The sequence below is a fragment of the Chroicocephalus ridibundus genome, chromosome 24, assembly GCF_963924245.1.
Source record: "Chroicocephalus ridibundus chromosome 24, bChrRid1.1, whole genome shotgun sequence".
Classification (NCBI taxonomy): domain Eukaryota; kingdom Metazoa; phylum Chordata; class Aves; order Charadriiformes; family Laridae; genus Chroicocephalus; species Chroicocephalus ridibundus.
The window spans coordinates 1,564,966-1,585,190 of NC_086307.1; the positions used below are offsets into that span (position 1 = coordinate 1,564,966).

The 20,225-nt window shown below is 59.6% G+C and overlaps 1 protein-coding gene across 2 annotated transcripts; it reads left to right on the forward strand.

The window, feature by feature from the left end:
- Window positions 1–249: 249 nt before the first annotated feature.
- On the forward strand, window positions 250–18,911 carry FIGNL2 (fidgetin like 2). Of its 2 annotated transcripts, none has more exons than XM_063359102.1 (2): window positions 250–389; window positions 16,180–18,911. In XM_063359102.1, the coding sequence occupies exon 2, from the start codon at window positions 16,191–16,193 to the stop codon at window positions 18,375–18,377; it is 2,187 nt and encodes a 728-aa protein (XP_063215172.1). In that variant the 5' UTR covers window positions 250–389; window positions 16,180–16,190; the 3' UTR covers window positions 18,378–18,911. The 2 variants fall into 2 exon arrangements, with proteins under 2 accessions (XP_063215172.1, XP_063215173.1); XM_063359103.1 differs by lacking the exon at window positions 250–389 and adding an exon at window positions 14,783–14,834.
- Window positions 18,912–20,225: the final 1,314 nt, after the last annotated feature.

Genomic DNA, 20,225 nt, shown 5'->3' on the forward strand with positions numbered 1-20,225 from the left:
CGCTCCTCCGCTCCGCCTTTGTGCGGGGCCGTTGCCGGCCGGGCAGCGCTGCCGGCGCGGGGCCTGTGCCGGCCCCATCCCCGCTCTCGCCGCGGGGCCGCCCCCCGCCTCCTCCCGCCCCCGCCGCGGCCCAGGGGCCGCTCCGCTCCGCCGCGCTCCGCTCCGCTCCGCCCCGCCGCGCCGCGGGGGCGGGCCGTGGGCGGCTGGCGCGGGGGGGGGCCGGCCCCGGCCCCGGCCCCGGCCCCGGCCCCAACCCCAGCGCCGGCCCCAGCCCCAGCCGCCCGCGGGCCGCCGCGCCGCCCCGCATTGTCCGGGCGGCAGCGGCAGGATGCGGCGCCCCGCACGGCCGCCCGCCGCCGGGCTGCGCTAGGGCCCGCCGGCATGAGGAGGTGAGTGGGGGACGGAGCGGGGGGTGGGACGGGGGACACCGGAGCGGGGGCGGGCAGGGACGGGGCCGCCTCCCGCGCCGCCGGCCGAGCATCCCCCGCGCCGCCCGGGCTGCCCCGCTGCCGGCGGAGGCGGCGGCCGCCCGCCCCGAGATCCGCCGAGCGGGGGTTTTGGGGAGAAAACAGCCGCGGGGGGGTGGGGGGGTGGTGCTGCCGGTAACCCAACCCCTCCCGGGGGACCGGGCATCCCCCGCCGCCTCGGCCTTTGCCTTGCCCCGAAAAGGGTACGGGGAGCCCCGGGCAAACGTGCTCATGACATGAGCCCCCCGGCGGGGGCAGCGCAGCGGGCGGACCCGGGGGGCGACCGGCCCCGGTGGCTCCAGAGGCTCCCATGGCCAGAGGGGTGTGTGCAGCAGGGGGGACTGACCGTCCATCCAACCATCCATCCAGCCATCCCTCCATCCAGTCATCCATCCAGCCATCCACCCACGCATCTGTCCAACCGTCCGTCCGTCCATCCATCCATCCTCCATCCTTCCATCCAATCATCCATCCAATCATCCATCCAGCCAACCATCCTTCCATCCAATCATCCATCCATCTATCCAACCAGCCACCTATTCATCTGCCTGTCCATCCATCCAGCCACCCACCCACCCATCCAACCTTCCTTCCATCCATCCATTCATCCATCCCTCCATCCACCCACAGCCCAGGAACAATGTGCACTCCCCTCGGCCGCTGTCACACGTCAAGCGCACGCTGGAGCACTCACCTTCAAAACAGTGGTGGTGTTGAGGAGCTGATGGCAATTTTTAATTGGGGGCTTTGCCTGAAAGATAAGATCCTTTCCTTTTGCTTTTTTCTTCTTTTTTTGAAGTGTTCTTTTTCCACTTGGGGGACAAAAGGCACTTGGCAAAAAAACCAGAAGGGTTTAAGAGTGGCCTTATCCCGTGTCTTCCAGCACCGGTTCTCCTGGGTTTGGGGACACCGTGTGCTGGTTTTCATCATTCCTAGTTTCACTCTGCGATCACAGAAATGAACGTTATCTTTAATTGGACCTGGTTTTGCAACAAACAGATTTCAGGGGTGCGAATGTGCTGAATTGAGTTCCTAAGAAGAGAACTTGGGCGCGCGCGGTGTTTCGTTGGGATGCCTGCTCTCTGCGGACGGTGCGTGAATACAATAATAACGGCTCAGAATTGATTTACGGATCCCGTGCATGGGAATTGCCGGGGTTTTTCCCTGCTTTCCTTCCCGTGTGCTGGCTGGGTCCCGGCTCCGGTGATGACAGGGCGCTGGGTTTGCCGTCCCTGGGTGCCGGTGCGCGGCTCCAGAGCCTGTTTGCTCTCAGAGGTGGTTCTGAATTAAACATTTCTGCGGGGGCTGAGGCCCAGGAGTTGTTTATCACATTAAACATTTGTTTTAGCTCTCTTTAGGAGAAGTGTGTTGACATTTTCTCTTGGGGGACTGCCGGGGATAATGAATGGCACGTACTGTATTGTGTTCCTCGGAAAGCCGCGGGATCCTGCAATAACATAAACACCCCTGGCTGAATTCATCCCGGATCTGAGAGGAATGGGCTCGGTGTTTACATCAGTGCCGGTGCTGAGCCGCAGCTCGTGCTTCAAGTTTATTATTGATTATGAAAACCTCCCTGTTAATACTTGTCAGATATGTTTTTGGTTTTTTTTTTATATTTTACTGCCGACAGCTGCAGTTTTGCTCCCTGCTCCATGCGGGTGAAGCTGTCGGGGGGGAGCGGGTCGCGCCGGCTGGGTCTGGGGGTGGCGGGGCCCGGAGGGGAGCAGCCCCGTCTCTCCCCGCTCACGGTTCCTCCTCGCTGGAGCGGGGAAGGGTTTCGCCGCCGCCTTTGTTCTCCCACCGAGCCCCCGCCGCATTCTTCCCCTTTTGCCATTATCATTTTGGTTAAACAGAAAGGCAAGTTGTGTACCATATGGATCATGTTAACAATTGCTTATCTGGAGCTGGTGTTTTCTCCTCCCTCCTTTTCCCCTGGCCCTTTTCTCCTCTCGGAGATCCGGCTTGGGGCTTTAACAGCATCTTGGGCTTGGTCCCGTAGCCCAAACCTCTCCTCTTGCGTCCCTCGGAGTTGATCCCCTAAGTTAAAACACGGAATAAACGCTGCTGAGAAATCTCCCAAAGCGGTTTTCCCCGGGAGCTCTGAAACACAACAAACTGGGGGTGAAGGAACCAGTGTGTTTTCCGTTGTAGGTTCTCGCCTCTTGCCGGCAACGGGTTTCTCCCCCCGCTGCAGCGGGGGCCGCGTTTGCCTTTATTTGCGGAAGGCCAGGAGATGATCCCGGAGCTGCTTTGCCTGTTTGTGCCGTGTTTTTCCCAAATCCCCACTCCAGGCTGCTCCCAGACCTGTATCGAGCTGCCTGAGGAAGGGGACTACGAGTTTTGAGCCCTCACCCCCTTGAGCATCCGTCCTCTGCTCGGGGCACTTCAGCAGCCCCTGGGGAAAAAAAGAGGAAAAAAAGGAAAAAAAAAAAAAAAGGCTGTTATTTTGGGTGCCCAAATACAGATGTGAGGGCCTAACCTTAGGCCAAGGGAGTGGCCACCGGGTCACTTCATCCTCCTCCTCCTTCCCCCGCGGAAAAAGTAAACACAAAAGCCTCCCGGAGCATTCGCCTCCAAAGCCGGTATCGCATCCCGCAGCAGCGCCGGCGGATTAGAAGGAATAAACCGATTCTGCACAGCACATCGTCACCTCCGTGACGACAGCATCTCCAGCGTCCTTAAAAAAATAATTCCTGGAAGGAGCCTGGAAGCGTGTGCCTTGTCTCGCTGGGGCGTGAAGATGCTCTGGGCTTTATTCGTATTAATTATTTTCGCATCCTCCTAGTTGAGGAGATATTCCCGAGCGTAGAAATGCCACCTCCAGATTTTTCTGCAAATGGCCAAATGTTCCCATTTCTTCCCTTCTCTCCCTGCTTTTCTAAGTGTTTGGGGTTTCTCCACCTCCCTGCTTTCGTTCCTGCCGCTGGGCGGAGGTGGGTCGTGCATAGGGCAGGAGAAATCCCTCCATCCGCAGCGAATGGCAGCAGATGCGGGAGCGCCGGATTTGAGTGAGGATTCCTAAAGGGAATTTCCGGGCAGATGACATTAATGCATCTAGAGAAGCGATAGTGACCCTTGCGTGACGCTGACCCTTGCGTTTATGCCATTGTAAACACTTTTCAGTTATGTTTTTTGAGCTCCAGTGATGATGTGGCTGGGAGCAGAGCTTTGCTGTTGGACGAGGTGCTCGGGGCGGCACGTTTTGTCATCCTGGGGCAGATCCCGTCGCGTCTGGCCAAATCTCAGCCGGAATTTTGCAGCCTGCAAAGAAAGCTCCAGGCTCGCGGCTCGGAGAGTCTCGTTCGCTCGGTGCGCTCCCTTGCTCCGCTCCGGCCGGCTGGGGCGCCCGTGAGGCCGGTCCTTCTTTTCCTGCTTTTTTTTTTTAGTAAAATAAAGATGTTTTTCTGCCTTTTGGGGCGTGCTGGGTAATGCATGCGTTTAGCGACTCTGTGGTGCTCTGGCTCCAGAAGGCTCGTCCCTGGTGCTGGGTCACCGGCGTGTGTGGCCGAGCATCCGTCACTCTTGTCCCACGGGACACACGTGCGAGCGGTGGCACCAGCTCCCGGTTGAAGGGAGCCCTTGGGACTCCGTCAGACTTTATTAGTATTAAGCAGGAGCATTCCCATTGCTGGCTCAGCAGCCAAGCAGGGAATAAACCAGTTCTTCCCAGTGCCAGCCCAGGCAATCCATAGAGTCATAGAATCATGGAATCGTTGAGGTTGGAAGGGACCCTTCAGATCATCGAGTCCAACCATCAACCCAACGCTGCCCAAACCACCCACGTCCCTCAGCTCCACGTCTACCTGGCTTTTAAACGCCTCCAGGGATGGCGACTCCACCCCTTCCCTGGGCAGCCTGTTCCAACGCTTGATAACCCTTTCGGAGAAGAAATTTTTCCTAATATCCATCCTAAACCTCCCCTGGCACAACTTGAGGCCGTTGCCTCTTATCCTATCGCCTGTCACTGGGGAGAAGAGACTGACCCCCGCCTTTCCCGGTGCTGAGGAGCAGTTTGTCCCCTTGCAAGGTCCTGCCGCCGCAAGTTCGTTGCCGCGATTACTTCTGGTATATTTTCCTGTTGGTTTTTCCTTTGGACTTGGCTTGGTCTCGTGCTCCGGGCTGGCGGGACGGGCTCTCCCCCTTTTTCTCTCTCATGCTCTGAGCCCTGGGCAGGATTGCGGTGCTTTTTCTGCTGCAGGAACCCCAGTCTGGGTTTGCAGAGGATGCTGGTGCCCAGCAGACCTGCCCGGGGCCGTCAGCCTGGGCTCAGCGATCCTCTAATGGGAGCAAGAGTTGGAAGTCAGCACCGGCTCTCCACAGCAAAGTTTATTTTGCTGTGTAACGAGGGTGTTGTAAAATCTCTCTCCTGGCCTTGTGGCCTGTCATCAGCTGAAGTTAATGTTGGTTAAATTGTACAGATCACTAGCACAATTTTTCCTCCGGTGGTGCATGCCTTGGGTCGCTTATCAGCAGCCCCTGATCTTTACTGGGGCCCTAATAAACCCTGCCAAGGCCTCGCAGATGCTGCTGGCTTGGAGCTGGGAGCAGGGGAGGGCGCAAATTAAAGGTTTTCTTCCTAGCACCTTTCTCCCGAGGACAGACAACTCAAGCATGTAAAAACCAGGCATTTTATTGAATTACAGTGATGTCATTGTGGCCTGTGATGTGGTGGTGCCTGGGGCCCCTCGCCCTGGGGCAGGGTGCTGGGATGCACTCCCTGGTGGGATGCTGGGGTGTGGTCCCCAGGGAGGGATGCTGGGATGCACTCCCTGGCGGGATCCTGGGGTGCATTTCCCAGGGAGGGATGCTGGGATACACTCCCCGGTGGGATCCTGGGGTGCATTTCCCAGGGAGGGATGCTGGGATACACTCCCCGGTGGGATGCTGGGGTGCGTTCCCCAGGGAGGGATGCTGGGATACACTCCCCGGTGGGATGCTGGGGTGCGTTCCCCAGGGAGGAATGCTGGGATACACTCCCCGGTGGGATGCTGGGGTGCGTTCCCCAGGGAGGGATGCTGGGATACACTCCCCGGTGGGATGCTGGGGTGCGTTCCCCAGGGAGGGATGCTGGGATGCACTCCCTGGTGGGATGCTGGGGTGTGTTCCCCAGGTAGGGATGCTGGGATACACTCCCCAGTGGGACGCTGGGGTGCGTTCCCCGGTGGGATGCTGGGGTGCATTCCCCAGGGAGGGATGCTGGGGTGTACTCCCCAGTGGGATGCTGGGATGCACTCCCTGGCGGGATGCTGGGGTGCGTTCCCCAGGGAGGGATGCTGCGGTGTGGTGCCTTGGACCGGGATGCCGTGGTGCGCTCCCTGGGGTGGGGTGCTGGGGTGCGCTCCCAGGGGTGGGGTGCTGGGGTGCATTTCCAGGGCGGGATGGTGGGATATATTCCGAGGGCGGGATGCTGGGGTGCGCTCCTGGGTGAGATGCTCGGCTGGGGGAGGTGTGGTACCCAGGCGAGTGTTTTCCCTCAAAAGATGAGCGCGCCACTTTTTTTTCTCCTTTTTCCCCCAAGAAAGTGAAAACTAATGTCAAGACAAATTGCACTTTAACCCACACTTGTCTTGCCTACAAAAAAAAAAGCTGAATAATAGCTGAATAAGTACCCCTTTCCCTGCCCCAGCCGCACTCGGAAGAGGAGCCTGCTCCTCACAAAGAATTTGCTGTGTAAATAGATGAGAGGTGCGGCGGCGGCACCAAGCTGGAGGGGACTCGTGGCATCAGGGGACGCTGGAGCCCGTGTCCTCTCCCTGTGATTAATCTTTCCCGGCGTTGCTTTAGGGCTCTGAAGAGCAGCGGGACTGGCTGCCGGGCGGCTTTGTCTGCTGCCTCGGCTCTGCCGCCACGCGGGGACGGTCCCGTCAGAGGCTGTTTCTTTCCTTTGGAAAGAGTCTCCGAAGCACTTGACTCTGCTCCTCACGTCCTGCTGCCTCCCGGAGCGGGATAATGTGGGTGTAATTGATGGCGAGAGGACTAATGGCTGCAGAAATGTGTAATTAAAGGCCAGGGGTGACGTGCGGCGAGGCTGTGCTGTGTGCGGGAGGTTAGAGAGGTTGAGTGTGTTTTGAAGGGCTTGTCCTGCCCGTCCCGCCTCAGGAGGGCAGGTCACCCCGCTCGGGGTGTCCCATGTGCCCTACGCCGTGTGTCACCGGGGGGAACACCGTGGGGGACACCGTGGGGACACTGGGGACACACACCGGGCTCCCCTGTTGGCCCAGCAGAGAGCTGTGTGTGCCGCAGCCCCCCAGCTGTGGGTGTGAGGGTTCAGGGGTGGGGGTTTTTCTTGCCCATTTTGCCATCGCTGTGACTGGATCTGGAATTGCCGAATCCCTGGGACTGGCCCCGTCCTGCCGGGATGCTCCAGCCCCGTCCCGGCTGTTTCCGGAGCATTGCCTCCTCCTCCCCACCACCAACGCCGAACCGGGCCATGTGTTGCAAAGATAAATCGGCTAAAATGCCGGCGTGCCGCGACTTTGCCAGACCCGGCTGTGCTGTCGGAATGAGGCAATGGCTCGGAGCCCGCGCTCTCCCCCCGGGGAGCTGGTCCCGGCGATGGGTAGGATGCCGTGCCCGGGGCGGGTTATGGCAACCCGAGAGCACGCCGCGGTGCCGGCTCCGCGTGTGCCGCTGGTGGGGACACGGTGGCACTTCCTTGTGTTACACTTTGTGGCTTCACGCTCTTAGAAGAACGGGTTTTAGCAGCTGCGATGAAGCACCAACAACATAAAAATACACTGGGGGCAGGAGATTTGGAGATTTATTGGAGAGGCCACCAAATAATGATATTTAAGAGACACCTTTTGAAGAGTTGTCCCTATTTTCCGCCGGGTCAATGAGAGGAACCTCTGTGCAGCGCGAGCCGGGTGCTCGGCCACAGACGCTGTTGGGCAGCGCTCCCAGAACGAATATCTGCGGGTATAAAGATATTTCCATTTCCGTTTCCATCGCCCCCGGCTCAAGCAGCGGGGCAGGGCCGCAGCCTGGCCGCTGCTCGGTGCGCACCAGGTACGAGCTCCAGAAATAACGTCGTGATGGATCTGACCTTGGGCTGTTCGTATCCTCCTCCAACAAGGTGATTACTTTTTAATGAGTGGCTGCTGAAAAGGGAGGCAAATGAATTATTTCTGCCGTAGGATTAGCTCTAGGAGCCCACAGCGGCGCGGCCCCGATCGATAGGCTCTCGCACGGAGCCAGCCCGGCACCAGGCTTCTCCCTGATTTCCCGGCGATGCCTTCGCCCCGACGCTGCTCCCACCTTATTATTCTTTATTCTCTTTTTTTTTTTTCCTTTGGAGCAGCGGCCCTGTAGTGGCAGGTTGAGGGGTTGGCACCCTGCGCTGCGTAATTATAGGTAATGATAATTGGCTTGTAATAGCCAGGTATCTGTGCGAACTCCCAGGGCGCAGAAGGCGGGAGCCGAGCTCCGAGTGTGGCACCCGGGTCCCCGAAGTCGGGGTCCGTCCGTCCGTCCATGCGGACGGCAGAGGGGAGCCGCAGCCTCGGGCGGGGATGGGGGCAGCAGTGTCAGCAAAGAAAGAAGCCAAAAAAAGGGGACTTCTGGAAAATCCATTAGTGAATGGAGTGCAGGAGGGAGCTGGGCTTTTCAGGCTGCTGGGGCGGTGTTTAAAAAAGAATCCGTGAGTCAAAAGGCTTGTGAAAACAAAAGCCACCGAGAGAGGCCTCCCCCAGCCCAGCGCCGGGGCTGCGGGTGCCGAGGGCAGGGAAGGTGGTCCCCAGGGATGGGGACGGGGTCCGTCATCCCACAGGGTGTGCGGCGGGGACGCATGGGGACCGCCAGAACAGAGATGCAGAAATGATGGAAAAGAGAAGTGTTTTTTTTTTTGGTTTTTTTTTTTTTTTGGCTTAATTCCCTGTGGAGCGCGCTGCCCGGCAGGGCACCGAGGCGGAAAATACAACCGCTCTGTGCAGCGCTGGGTAGGGCTGGGAGGCTCCCCAGAATTAGAGTTAATTAAGATTGATTCGTTCTGTGGAGGGGATGAGCTGGAGCGTTGCTGCTACCGCTGCGGACAGGCTCTAGCGCATGGGGCAAATTATCTCCTCGCCGCAGCCCATCTCCCGTGGCCACCGCAGCCGCCGGCACCGACCCCGGCCCAAGGCCAGGTGTTGGAGAAGACAGACCAGGGGCAGGTAGCTCCTGCCTTGGCTTTTGCGCCCCTCGGGGAGTTCGTTATTGGAGCTTTATCAGGAAAACCAGCCGGAGAGGAGAGGGCTTGGGCAGGGGTGGGGGGGTGCCCGGTCCCTGGGCCCCTTCCCTGGCTGCAGAGCTTCTCCTGCGCTTCATGACCTTCATCCAGGCGCTTGTGGGAAGACGAAATGTAATGGCAATGCTTTCTTCTTGGAAAAATAAGTAATTTAAAATTTTTTTCAGCCTTCCGGGGTTTATGTGTGTATCAGGGTTCATAGCCCCTGCCCACAGGGTCTGCCCCCGGCGTGCTCAGCGCTGGGTGGGCGTCAGGCCGTGTTTTCCCCGGGGTGCAGCAGCTGGGCTCAGCATCCATCCCTGTAACGTGGTGGCTTTGCTTCTTCTCATGCTGTTGTAGAGCAGATCCCAGAGGTTGCATCCCCCGGGCATCCCCCCCGCCCCCCCACAACATCCTCCTGCACAGCATCACGGGGCGCTGGCTGGGGCACCCCAGGTCCTCCTCCTGCGGGGCCAGGGGGGCTGGGGCAGTCCCTCTCAGGGGGGTGGGGTGAATCCTGATGGGTCTCAACAAGTGGTTTTGAGTGAAGATCAGGACAAGGAGTTTTTCAGAGCAGCTTCCGTCTGTCTGTTGACAGCCCCGGCTAAGCGGCTTCTGTAGGAGCAGAGGTGGAGATGGTATAAAGACCCCTTTCAAACTATTTCTCTACATCCTCCAGTAGACCACGTGGATATGCATCTGCACAGCCAAAATCTCCACAGGTGGTTTCACGTGGCATGTTTCTAGATGGCTTTCAGGAGGAGATGGCCGTGGTCACGTCTGTGCCAAGCCCAAGTGGGAGAAGCAATGTCCTCGCCTTGCCGCATCCTCCATCTCCCCATGGGTCAGGGACAGAGGCAGGAGGCGAAGTCCTGCTGCCCGCGTGGGACCGGGTGGTGGGACCGGGAGCTTCAGGGCGCGCTCACCACGCTTGCTGGCCTGGCCGTTGTTAGGCAGATCGCATGCAGATTGGGTCCATTCGACCTCCTGACCTTTTTATGGGGCCACCTCTGCTTGGGGAAATGGTTCTGCTGATTAGAAATGGATTTTCCCCTCTAATGTAATCCTCCAAAAATGGGCTGGGTCCAACCCAGGCCCCGGGGAGCTCATCCGGCGTCAAGGAATGAAATTTTGGTGGAGGTCTTTGGTCCTGACAGGGATCTGAGCAGCACCCAGGGGCCATGGCGCCCTTCTCCAGGGCAAGCTGAGGTTTCTCCTGCACCTTGAACACCTGCCCTAAGACAACCTTGAGGGCTGGTGGACTTCAGTGACCTGAGTGCCCAGTGATGCTCTTGCTAAAAACCCCCTTCCTACTTAAGATTTGTCCTTCAAGCAGCGGTCTGGTGGAGATCACAGCTGGAACGTCGCCCCAAGGAACATCCTATGGCAGACGAGGCGGTTCGGGGCAGGAGAATATCTGCTGGAGGAGCAGCAAGAGCTTGGCCGAGAGTGGGAATCCTGTTGGAGGGAGCCAGGTTTTGCACGTGCTGAAGCACCCCCGTGGCGGGGAGCGGGCAAGATGGTGATGGATTAATGTGATAATTAACCTTTTGGGTTTAATGTTGGTCTTCAAAGCACTGGAGGGAGTACAGGTGGCAGGAGCAGGGAGGGTTGGAGCAGTCCCACCTTTCCGTGGTTTGTAGACCCAGGCAAATAGTTCAGCAGTTTTCTCCGTGTTTTGGGGGAGGGTGCGAGGCTGAAGCCCAGATCTCGGCCAGGCCTGAGCGGTCTATGAGACCAGGGACAAGTGATGTTAAGAAAAATATAAATAGCAACGAAGAGGCTGGGTTGTTGTTTATTTTTTTTTTGCATTCTTTTTAGGTCCCTTTTATTGCTACTTTTTCTCCCATCCATCTTATATTGAAAGGTGGAGCAAAATCCTCAAATCCACTAAGTGCATCAGCTCGTTATTAATAATATCCAGATTTTATCGCCGTATTCCCTCATTCTGGGGGTTCCCAGGGCCACACGCCGCGTACAGTTTCCTCCCAGTGACATTTAGCTGAGAGTTCCTCCTCCCGCGGTGACAGATGGGTGATGCTCAGCTGCTGCCAGGCTGAGCGGATCCATATTAATTTTTCATTTGCTGGCGGGGTCCTAGAGCAGGACAGATGGGCGATGGCCCGTTGGTCACTCCCGGTCCGGGCTGGTGTCCAGCTGCTCTGCACTTGATATATGAGTGGACAGAGCGGATGCTGGAGCCGTCGGCCGGGGCTGAGGCCGTTTCTCCTGGGGGTGGGGAGAGGGCACGGTGGGAGTTAGCCTAAATCCTTTTAACATATGTACATTGACCCTGCTCTGATTGCAATACCATCCTGCGCTTTGTCGGCACCGATTAGGAGGGGACGGGGAATGCGGCAGACAAAGAACTGCGGCTCCCCGATGGATTTGCCAAACCACCCAAATTCGCCTTAGGAAACTTGGTGTTTGCGCTCCGGCAGCGCGCCACGGGACGGGCCGCCCAGCGCCGGGCGGCAGGGGAGGGATGGAAACCTCTCACCCTTCGCAGATGCTGCCAGGTATCGCGCCTGGGTCGTACCACGTCTAAGTGTGGCTTTGGGCTCCCCTTGGCCTGGTCCTGGCTCCGGGACCAGCTCTGCCCCCGCTGTAAATCGCTGCCTTTAGGCTGTTTTGCCTATTCTGGCCCCGCCGCATAGGGATTCCCTAGGGATGAGCGGTATCTGGCTTAAATGTGTGTATCAACATGCAGAAATGTGGCTATAACCTATAGCATTAATGCTAAAACATTTCAGAAACATTGCCACAACCCTCAAGTCCACAGCGAGTGTGAATGGAGGATCTGCACGGGTTATAATTCTGATTTATAGCTGTGAATTGACTTGCGGTAATGCCGTTGCACTTTGCCTACGCTGCTCTTCGGAGGCAGGGATGAACCCCAGCCCAGGACAAGCTCCTGGCCGCAAAAGCTGAAAAGATTGTCAGGAAATGCCTCATTAAAAAAGAAAAAGCCATTCCCCTGCCTCCCATTCACTGGGCGGACTTGGGAGAGTCTCTTCTCTCCTCCGGCATTTTTTTCCTGGCTTGCCTTTAGCCTCGAAGATGTCGCTGCTGATGCAAGACCTGCAGCATCTCCGCGCGGACGCGGGCACCTCTCGCTGCCACGGATCCAGCTGCAAAGCTGTCGGTGCAGGAGCTGCGGTGACGGGAGGCTGCCTTCCTGCTGGGGGTGCTTGGTCCAGGTCCTGGCGGGACCCACCGTCAGATGCTGGTAACAAAGTCCAGCCCAGAAGATCCATCCCACGCAACATCCCCGACAGGGGAGGTCTCTGTTAGCAGGGCTTGTCAGGGCTGTAGGCAGCGCCTGGGGAAGGCTGGGCTGTGAAACGGGACTCTCAGTATCCAGCTTTGCTGTTTCTTGGCCCAAAGTTCGCACATCAGAGAATTAAAAAGCTGGGAATTTGGGCAGAGCCAGGAACTGGGACGGCTCTCCCTGCCCGGCAAGCCGATGGCATCGGGCTGTGCTGGTGCGGGTAATTTGCAGGGATAATGCAATGGCTCAATGTCTTTTGAAAAAGGTATAAATCCTTCAAGCTGGCAGCTCTGCAGAAAAAGGAGCCGTCGGTGTTCAAACCAGCAAGACGGCGGCGGTGCAAGCACAGCATGGTGGGGGCGGCTCATCAGCTCCTTCCTGCCCCGGGGAGCCCAAGGGCGGCAGCGCCGGCTCCCTCCCAGGCACTGGGACGCCGACGGGTTGTCCCAGGGGACGCCGGGGCACATCCAGCGCCACTCGCTGCCGTGCTCCGCTGTGGGGACACCTCGTGCAGGGTCCCGGGGGCTCGGCTGGGTTTAAACCCTAGAGCATCCTCAGCTGGAGCACGTTTGCTTTGGCACACTCCCCTCTCCGCCCTCGCCCTCCAAATCTATTCAGGCCCTCTCCCGATCCCCCCGGGGATGCTGGATTGCTGCGGCCATCCCACGTGCTGCCTGCAGCTCATCTCCGCGTCCGCCCGCGGGGGTTTCGCTGTGCGTTTTGCCCTACACCGGCGCGAGCGATGGGTGCGTGGATGTGGGGCCGGGACGTACAGGACGCGTGTACACGGGTGCTCTGCGGCCGAGGTTCTGGGGACGAGATATCTGTGCTCCAACAAAGGCGGCCGGCGCCGGGATGCTGCGGGGGCCAGAGCTTTTCCCGGGGAGGGCTGGGGGGCGGCGATGGGGTTGAGGGGGGGAGAACGCACCCCATCCCCAACCCCGAGCCGTTGGACACCCTCAGCGGTGCGCCCCGCTAAAAAGCTCCCGAACAAAAGCCCAGTTCAGAGTCGCTGCTGAATAGATTAACAAGATTTCCATAATTAGGGCGGGTGGGAACAATAGGATTCTCCCCTGCCCAGCCCCCCCTGCCCGCCTTTGTCTTGCGCTGGGGGATAATGGGCAGCAGCGAGGGTGGGAACTGGCCCGGCCATTTGGTCACTGGACAGTAATTTTCTCACACTGCCAAGGGGAGCATTGAAACATCTGTCCCACTCCGCCGCCTCATTCACGTCCCATTTCAAACCCCTGACAACTTCTCCCTGCCCGCCCGCCCTCCCCCTCCGCCTGGTTTTCCAGGGTGCGACCGGGCTTTCCGGGGGTTTTGGCTTTTCTTCTCCCAAATGCATCTCGTCTTTAAAGGGGGCGGATGGAGGCGGGTTCGCTTCTCCATCCTTTTGCGCTCGGGGTTGCTTTGGAGGAGCAAACCCGTGCCCAGGCATCCCCCCCCCGCCCGTCTTCTCGCAGCGGCTTCGCCCTTTTGCCATCGTGGTGGGCTTCCAGCCGCACGCCACGGCCTCGGCCGCCCTCTTAGAAGAGCAGTTCCCATCCCTGTTTTTAGCCGGTGTCAGAGCAGCAGGGTTCGGGATTTGGTGTCCATCCCTGCCATGGGGAAAAGCTGGGGGCTGCTCAGAGACATGAGCGTCAGCGTGTGAGGGTTGTGTCCAGGGGTGTGAAGCTCAGGCTGCCGCGTGCCGTGTTGCAGGAGAAGATGGACGTAGGGTTGCTTGGGCGATGGGCTGCCAGGTCATCCCTTCCCCAGGAGGGACAGTGAAGGTGTCCGTGCCTCGTCAAGGGCAGCTTCAGAAGAAACAGCCCGGAGCGGGGCCAGAGGAGGCCCCGGAGACGCTGGGAGGGCTGGAGCCCCTCTGCTGTGGGGACAGGCTGAGAGAGCTGGGGGGGTTCAGCCTGGAGAAGAGAAGGCTCCGCGGAGACCTTCCAGCCCCTGCCAGTCCCTCAAGGGGCTCCAGGAAAGCTGGGGAGGGACTCTGGAGCAGGGAGGGGAGCCACGGGACGAGGGGGAAGGGTTTTACACTGGAAGAGGGAGATTTAGGTGAGATGTGAGGCAGAACTTCTTGGCTGTGAGGGGGGTGAGCCCCTGGCCCAGGTTGCCCAGAGAAGCGGTGGCTGCCCCATCCCTGGAGGGGTTCAAGGCCAGGTTGGACGGGGCTTGGAGCAACCTGGGCTGGTGGGGGGTGTCCCTGCCCAGGGCAGGGCGGGGGATGAGATGATCTTTAAGGTCCCTTCCAACCCAAACCATTCTGAGATTCTCTGAAATGCTGACGGGCTTTGCTGGTTGTGGTGGTGGCGTCTCTTTCCTGTCGCGCTGCTCCGCACCGAGCCCCGTGCCGTGGCAGAGGCTGGGGCAACGGGCCACCTCCCAGGCGCCTCCCAAACCCCTTCCTCCTCCCCGAGCCCCTGCTTTTGGAGTCTCGGAGTCTGCTTTTGCAGACTGTATTTTTGGAGGAGCGTAAGGAGTGCCCCTGCGGTGCACTGCGCGCTGCTGCAAGGATGGAAACTCCTGGTGCTATAGTCCCTTCCCAAAAAAAAAAAACAAAAACAAAAAAAAGAATCTTATTCCTCCTGGAGTCATCCAAACCCTCATTTTCCCCCCTTTCATAGCTCCTCTGTGCCTTGTGCTCGCAGGCAAAAGGCTCCGTCCCTCTGCGCCCAGCCAGGCCCCCGTACGGCGTGGGGAAGAGCTGCTGCCGGAGCGCGGGTTTATTGGGCAGCATTCGCCTTTGTGTTCGTTAAACTGGGCCCTTTCCCGCAGGCTGCGGTGGCCGTCTCCGTCTGAGCCCTTATCTACCGGGAGCACTTTAATAATGGCCAGTAAATGCAGGGAGGATGCCGGATAAAGCCGCGCAAAGCCGCCATTTAAATCCTCTTGTGTAAGTTTGATATCCAGAGTGGAAGTACAAATGCCATATAAGTCAATTAAAGCATTAAGTAATCTAATTGTGCCGTGGTCACAAAGTGGCTTAAAGGCTGAGAGAGGCGGGTGAATGGTGCACAAGGTCCCTGCTGCAGCCGTCCCCCGGGGCTTTGGGCATAAGGGCGGGGGGACGGGGGGGACCCGCGCTGGGGGGGGTGATGGGGGTCACTGCCACCACCCCCTGCAGGCACTCGGGGGCCACCCAGTTTTTGAGGGCTGGATGACAAGGGATGGTGACACAGGGTCTGTGGAGTGACAAGGCCATGGGGGGGATGGTGTGACAGGGTCTGGGGGGTGACAAGGCCGTGGGGGCCATGGTGTGACAGGGTAGGGTCTGTGGGGTGAAAAGGGATGGTGACACAGGGTCTGTGGGGTGACAAGGCCATGGGGGGGATGGTGTGACAGGGTCCGTGGGGTGACAAGGGATGATGATGCAGGGTCCGTTGGGTGACAAAGGATGGTGACGCAGGGTCCGTGGGGTGCCAAGGCCGTGGGGGGCACGGTGTCACAGGGTCCGTTGGGTGACAAGGGATGGTGTGGCAGGGTCCGTGGGGTGAGCAGGGACCCCCGGCAGGCCCTGCAGAGCCCCCCCGGGATGCGTTTCCCACCCGCCGCCATTGCAGCCCCGGTGCAGGGGTGGGTCCAGGCACGGCCGTGGCGTTTCTGCCTCCCCTTCGCTGAGGAAGGTGTTTCAGCGGGGCCACGTGCAGCCCGGCTGTACCGGTGCCGATGCCGGGGGGTGGGCAGAGGGATGCGGCAAAGGGCAGCTTCCCACCTGCAGGCGCGCGTGTGGGCAGTGCCGCCCCTATTTCTCCGTCCACCTGGCTACGCGCTATTAATACGCTATTAATATTATACGCAATGTATTTATAATATTACGGTTATACCCTGCTCCAGGTGGAGCGTCTCAGGGCAGGGTCGTTCTCCGGCTGTGCATGCCGATACTTGGCACCGCGGCGCTGCTGACGGCACTGGGGGGGGGGGGGCTGCACCCTTTGTATCGCCTTGGCTTGCCGTGGTTTGGTGACCTGAAAATTCCGGTCTGCTGGACGACACGACCATCAAAACCCGAGCTGGCTGGGTTCTCTGTGATGCTGCTGCTTGCTGTTCCTGGCGGGTATTTGCACCGGTGGTGGCCGAGGGGATTTTGGCATGAAAGGTGCGTGACTGAGAGCACGCGTTTGCAGTCAGGAGGTGCAGCGTGGTGCAGGAGGATTGGTGGGATTTGGAGATGCTCCGTGCAGAGAGGCGCTCGTCCCTGTTTCAGTGGCCTCACCCTGCCCCGTCCTGTCCCCCCCCAGGTCTGTCGAAGATGCACTGGTCACCAGAGCATGCCCAGTCCCTGAACCAGTGGCCGGAGCAGCACCTCGACGTCTCCTCCACCACCTCCTCGCCAGCCCACAAGTCCGACCTCTACCCCAGCACCCGCCAGCGCTTCAACTACGCCTGGGCCAACGACGACATCTCGGCGCTCACCGCCTCCAACCTCCTCAAGAGGTACGCCGAGAAGTACTCGGGGGTGCTGGACGCGCCCTACGAGCGCCCGGCGCTGAGTGGCTACGGGGATGGAGCCTTCGGGCCAGTTAACGGGCAGAAGGGGGATGGGGAGCCCTGGCCGGTGGCCCACGGCTCCGATGGCGCCTACCCCCTGACCCCCATCCACGATGGCCTCCCTGGCACCAAGGGGGTGGTGCCGCCCGCCATCCCGCCCGGCGGCGGCACCATCGGGCTCGGCGGCTCCCCCGTGGTGTCCGCCAACCTCGCCGATCCCATGTACCCCGGCAACTCCTGCGGAGGAGCCACCGCCAGCTCCGGTGGGCTTGGGTCATCTCAGGAGTACCCCTCAGGCTACGGCGGCACGTACTTGCCCTCCAGCTACTGCACCCAGCCAGCAGCAACGCTCCCCCCCACACACCCCTCGGGGCTCCTGCAGCCCCCACACCCCTCACCCGCCCTGGTGCCGGGCTACGGCTCCTCCGGCCCCATGTACAACTACGCCACCGGCAGCTACCCACCGCAACCGGGTTACGGGACCATCCACCCGCCCCATCCCTCCGCGTCCTACCTGCCCTCTGGCATCGCGGCACCCACCCCCATCCCAGCCCCACCACCTGCCGCCCGCCCCCCTGGGGTCCCCGGCTATGGCTACCAGGGTGCCGGCTTGGCCCCCCTGGCTGTGCCGCCCCTGGGCACGGAGGTGGCGGGTGCCCTGAAGAGGAAGGCTTTCGACATCTCCGGCGGGGAGGACGAGGGGGAGGGCAGGTATAGGAAATACAGCTACGAGCAGCCAAAGTCTCCCTACCCCATGTCAGACAACGGTGAGTGCCGGGGCAACGGGTTCAGCGGCAGCGCCGAGTCCCCCCAGGTGGCCTTCAAGCCCGGGAAGCGGCCGGCGGGAGCCGGGAACGCCGAGGAGCACGCCGGCAAGTATGGTGGGCAGCCGATGAAGAGTATGGTCTCACCGCCCTACAGCGCTGGGGATGCTCCGCTGCGGCCGGCAGAGCCCTTTGAGAAGTTCAGCCCCCCCCTCGCCAACGGGGAGCGGGTGGCCGAGCCAGGACCCCCCTTCCCGCTGCGGCTGCCCCAAAAAGCTCCAGTCTTTGGCAGCCCACCGGTGGAGGAACAACCCAAGAATGTCGACCCCCTGGTCTTGGAGCTGGTGAACACCAAGATCGTGGAGCGGGGGCCGCCCGTGCAGTGGACGGACATTGCTGGGCAGGTCTCCGTGAAGGCCACCATCGAGGAGGAGCTGGTGTGGCCCATCCTGCGTCCCGGCGCCTACACTGGGGCGAGCCGGCCGCCCCGAACCATCCTGCTGTTCGGTCCCCGCGGCACGGGGAAGACCCTGCTGAGCCGGTGCATCTCCACCCAGCTGGGCTCCACCTTGCTGAAGCTCAGTGGGACAACCCTGCTCTCCACCTGGAAAGCCGAAGCCGAGAAGATCCTGCAGACCGTCTTCTTCGTGGCCAGCTGCCGGCAGCCTGCGGTCGTGCTCATCACTGAGGCCGAGTCCTTGCTGGTGGCCCGGGCTGGCGAGGACGGCAGCCAGGTGAGCAACCTCAAGTCCCAGCTCCTCTCCTACCTGGACAACGTGGCTACCTCATCCGAGCAGAACGTGGTCATCATCGGGACCACCTCCCGGCCTGGCAGCATGGACGAAGCTTCCCACCGGCGCTTCGCCAAGCGGTTCTACATCTCCCCGCCGGACAGCATTGCCCGGCGGCAGATCCTCCATCACGCCCTGGCTCAGCAGAGCTCCTGCCTGAGCGAGCGGGAGATGGCCTCCCTGGTGCAGCACACGGAGAGCTTCTCGGGCAGCGAGCTGGTCCAGCTCTGCCAGCACGCCGGGGCCACCACGCTGCACGGTTTGCCGGGCCAGATCCAGCCCACCTCCTACCAGGACTTCGAGAAGGCCTTCTGCAAGGTCCGCCCCGCTGCCTCCCAGAAGGAGCTGGACTTGTTCCTGGAGTGGGATAAAATGTACGGCACCAGGCACTGATGGCGCGGCATCGGGGGGCTGGGGGCGCGGGGACGGACCCTTCGCCCCAGCCCGGGGCTCCGAGGCCGGTCTGGGGACTTGGCCGATGCCCACGGGGTTTGGGAGGGGCCGGGTTGGGGTCTCCGGTTCTCCCTGGGAACGCGCCGGGGCCGGACTCCCCCCTCCCCAAGAGCAGGAGACCCCCCGGGCAGCCCTGACGGCAGCTCCGATGTCTCTCCTCTTTTCCATTTTTCGGACTCAGCTGGGCTTTTCCTCTCCTTGGATTTTCGGCAGCCGTCGCCCACGGAACTCAGGATAACCTATTTATTATTTCCCCGCTCATCCGTCCCTGGACCAGCGAGCAGTGCCGGAGGCGCCGCAGGGTCCGGCTTTCCGGCGTCGGATGCACGAGCTCCCTCCCCCGCACCCCCCATCTACCCAGAGGCTCGATGATTATTTTTATTGATTGCTTTTATTGTTCCTAACAGAAATACCTCGGGCGTCTTTCGAGCAAAGCAGCCCCTCGCACAGGCACGAGCAGCCCGGCAGCAATGTCCTGCGTCGGGGAGGGGGGAGCGGGGAGGGGGGGACACAAAACGGGGCTCGGGGCGGGGGGGGGGGGGGGGTTTGGAGTAAAAAAAAAATGCTGTAGATTGTTTAATATACTAGACTTGGGTTTTTATTTTTGTAAGGTATGTAGTATTTTTTGGGTTTGTTTTTTTTTGTTTTCTTTTTAACTACTCAGGAAAAGAATTACCTCAGACAAAAAAAAAAAAAAAAAAAAAAGAATGTGTTTTTAAAAACTCTTTTTATCTTCTCAGAAAAGGAAAAAGAGATTTTTAAGAGTTTTCAGACCTGGGACAAAGCTGCCTCGTGCGTTTCCTTCCAAAATAAGGGTGGAGGAAGAAAGAAAAGAAAAAAAAAACAAAACTTGAAGCTGTTACAAAGATGAAAGTTGAATGTATTTTGGGTGCTTCTCACATATGCTATGCCATAATTTTATTTTAATTTTTTTTTTTTTTTTTTTTAAAACCATTGTTATTATAGCGTTTGGTGGAGTAATGTGTCTTCAACGGAAAGAGCGTTAGTGCCGTAGTTTGGAAGCTGTCGCCAGCGCCGCTTTTGGATCAGGCTGGGTCCGTCGCCCTCCGGTGTCTCCGGCCGCATCCCGGGGCTGGGGACCCGGGGGAGGGGGGCGGGGGGGGGGACACCCACCCGGGGCCCCTCTCGCTGACCGCCCTCAGGTGCAAAGCTGCGTTGCACAGAGCGCGGACCCCCCCCCGCACGCCCACCTCACACCCCCCCTCCCCGCCTCGCATCGCTGGGTGGGGCCGGTTTTTTTTTTTTCCCCTAATTCCAAAAAAAAAAATACTATTTTTTTTTTTTTATTATTATTTTTTTTTGTAGACCTATATATTGTGCCGGGGGGAGCTCGGAGCAGCCCCCCCCCCCCCCCCCCCCCCCGCCATAACCTCAGGGTCTGTACACACACGCCGAGGGGATGCACACCCCCCCGACAGGGGTCTGTCCCCAGGCCCCATCGCATTTGGGGCGTTTTTCCCCTTTTTTTTTTTTGCAGTTTCCCACTGAAGCGGGGGGGGGGGGCGGGGGGGGGGGGGAACGGCGAGGGGGGAACACACACAGACGTGTGCAGGCAGCTGCCTGCAGGCAAAGGGCATTACCTGGGCAGAACCCCCCCTCCCCCCCCCAAAAAAAAAGTGGTACTGGGCTCCTGAAGACTTTTTATTATTATTATTATCATATTTGACTTTGTACACTCTCTGTAACCATTTCTACCTCATTTTGCAACGTATTGTACATGAAAGTATTTAATTCATGTCTTATTAATGTCTGAAAAAGAAATGCTTT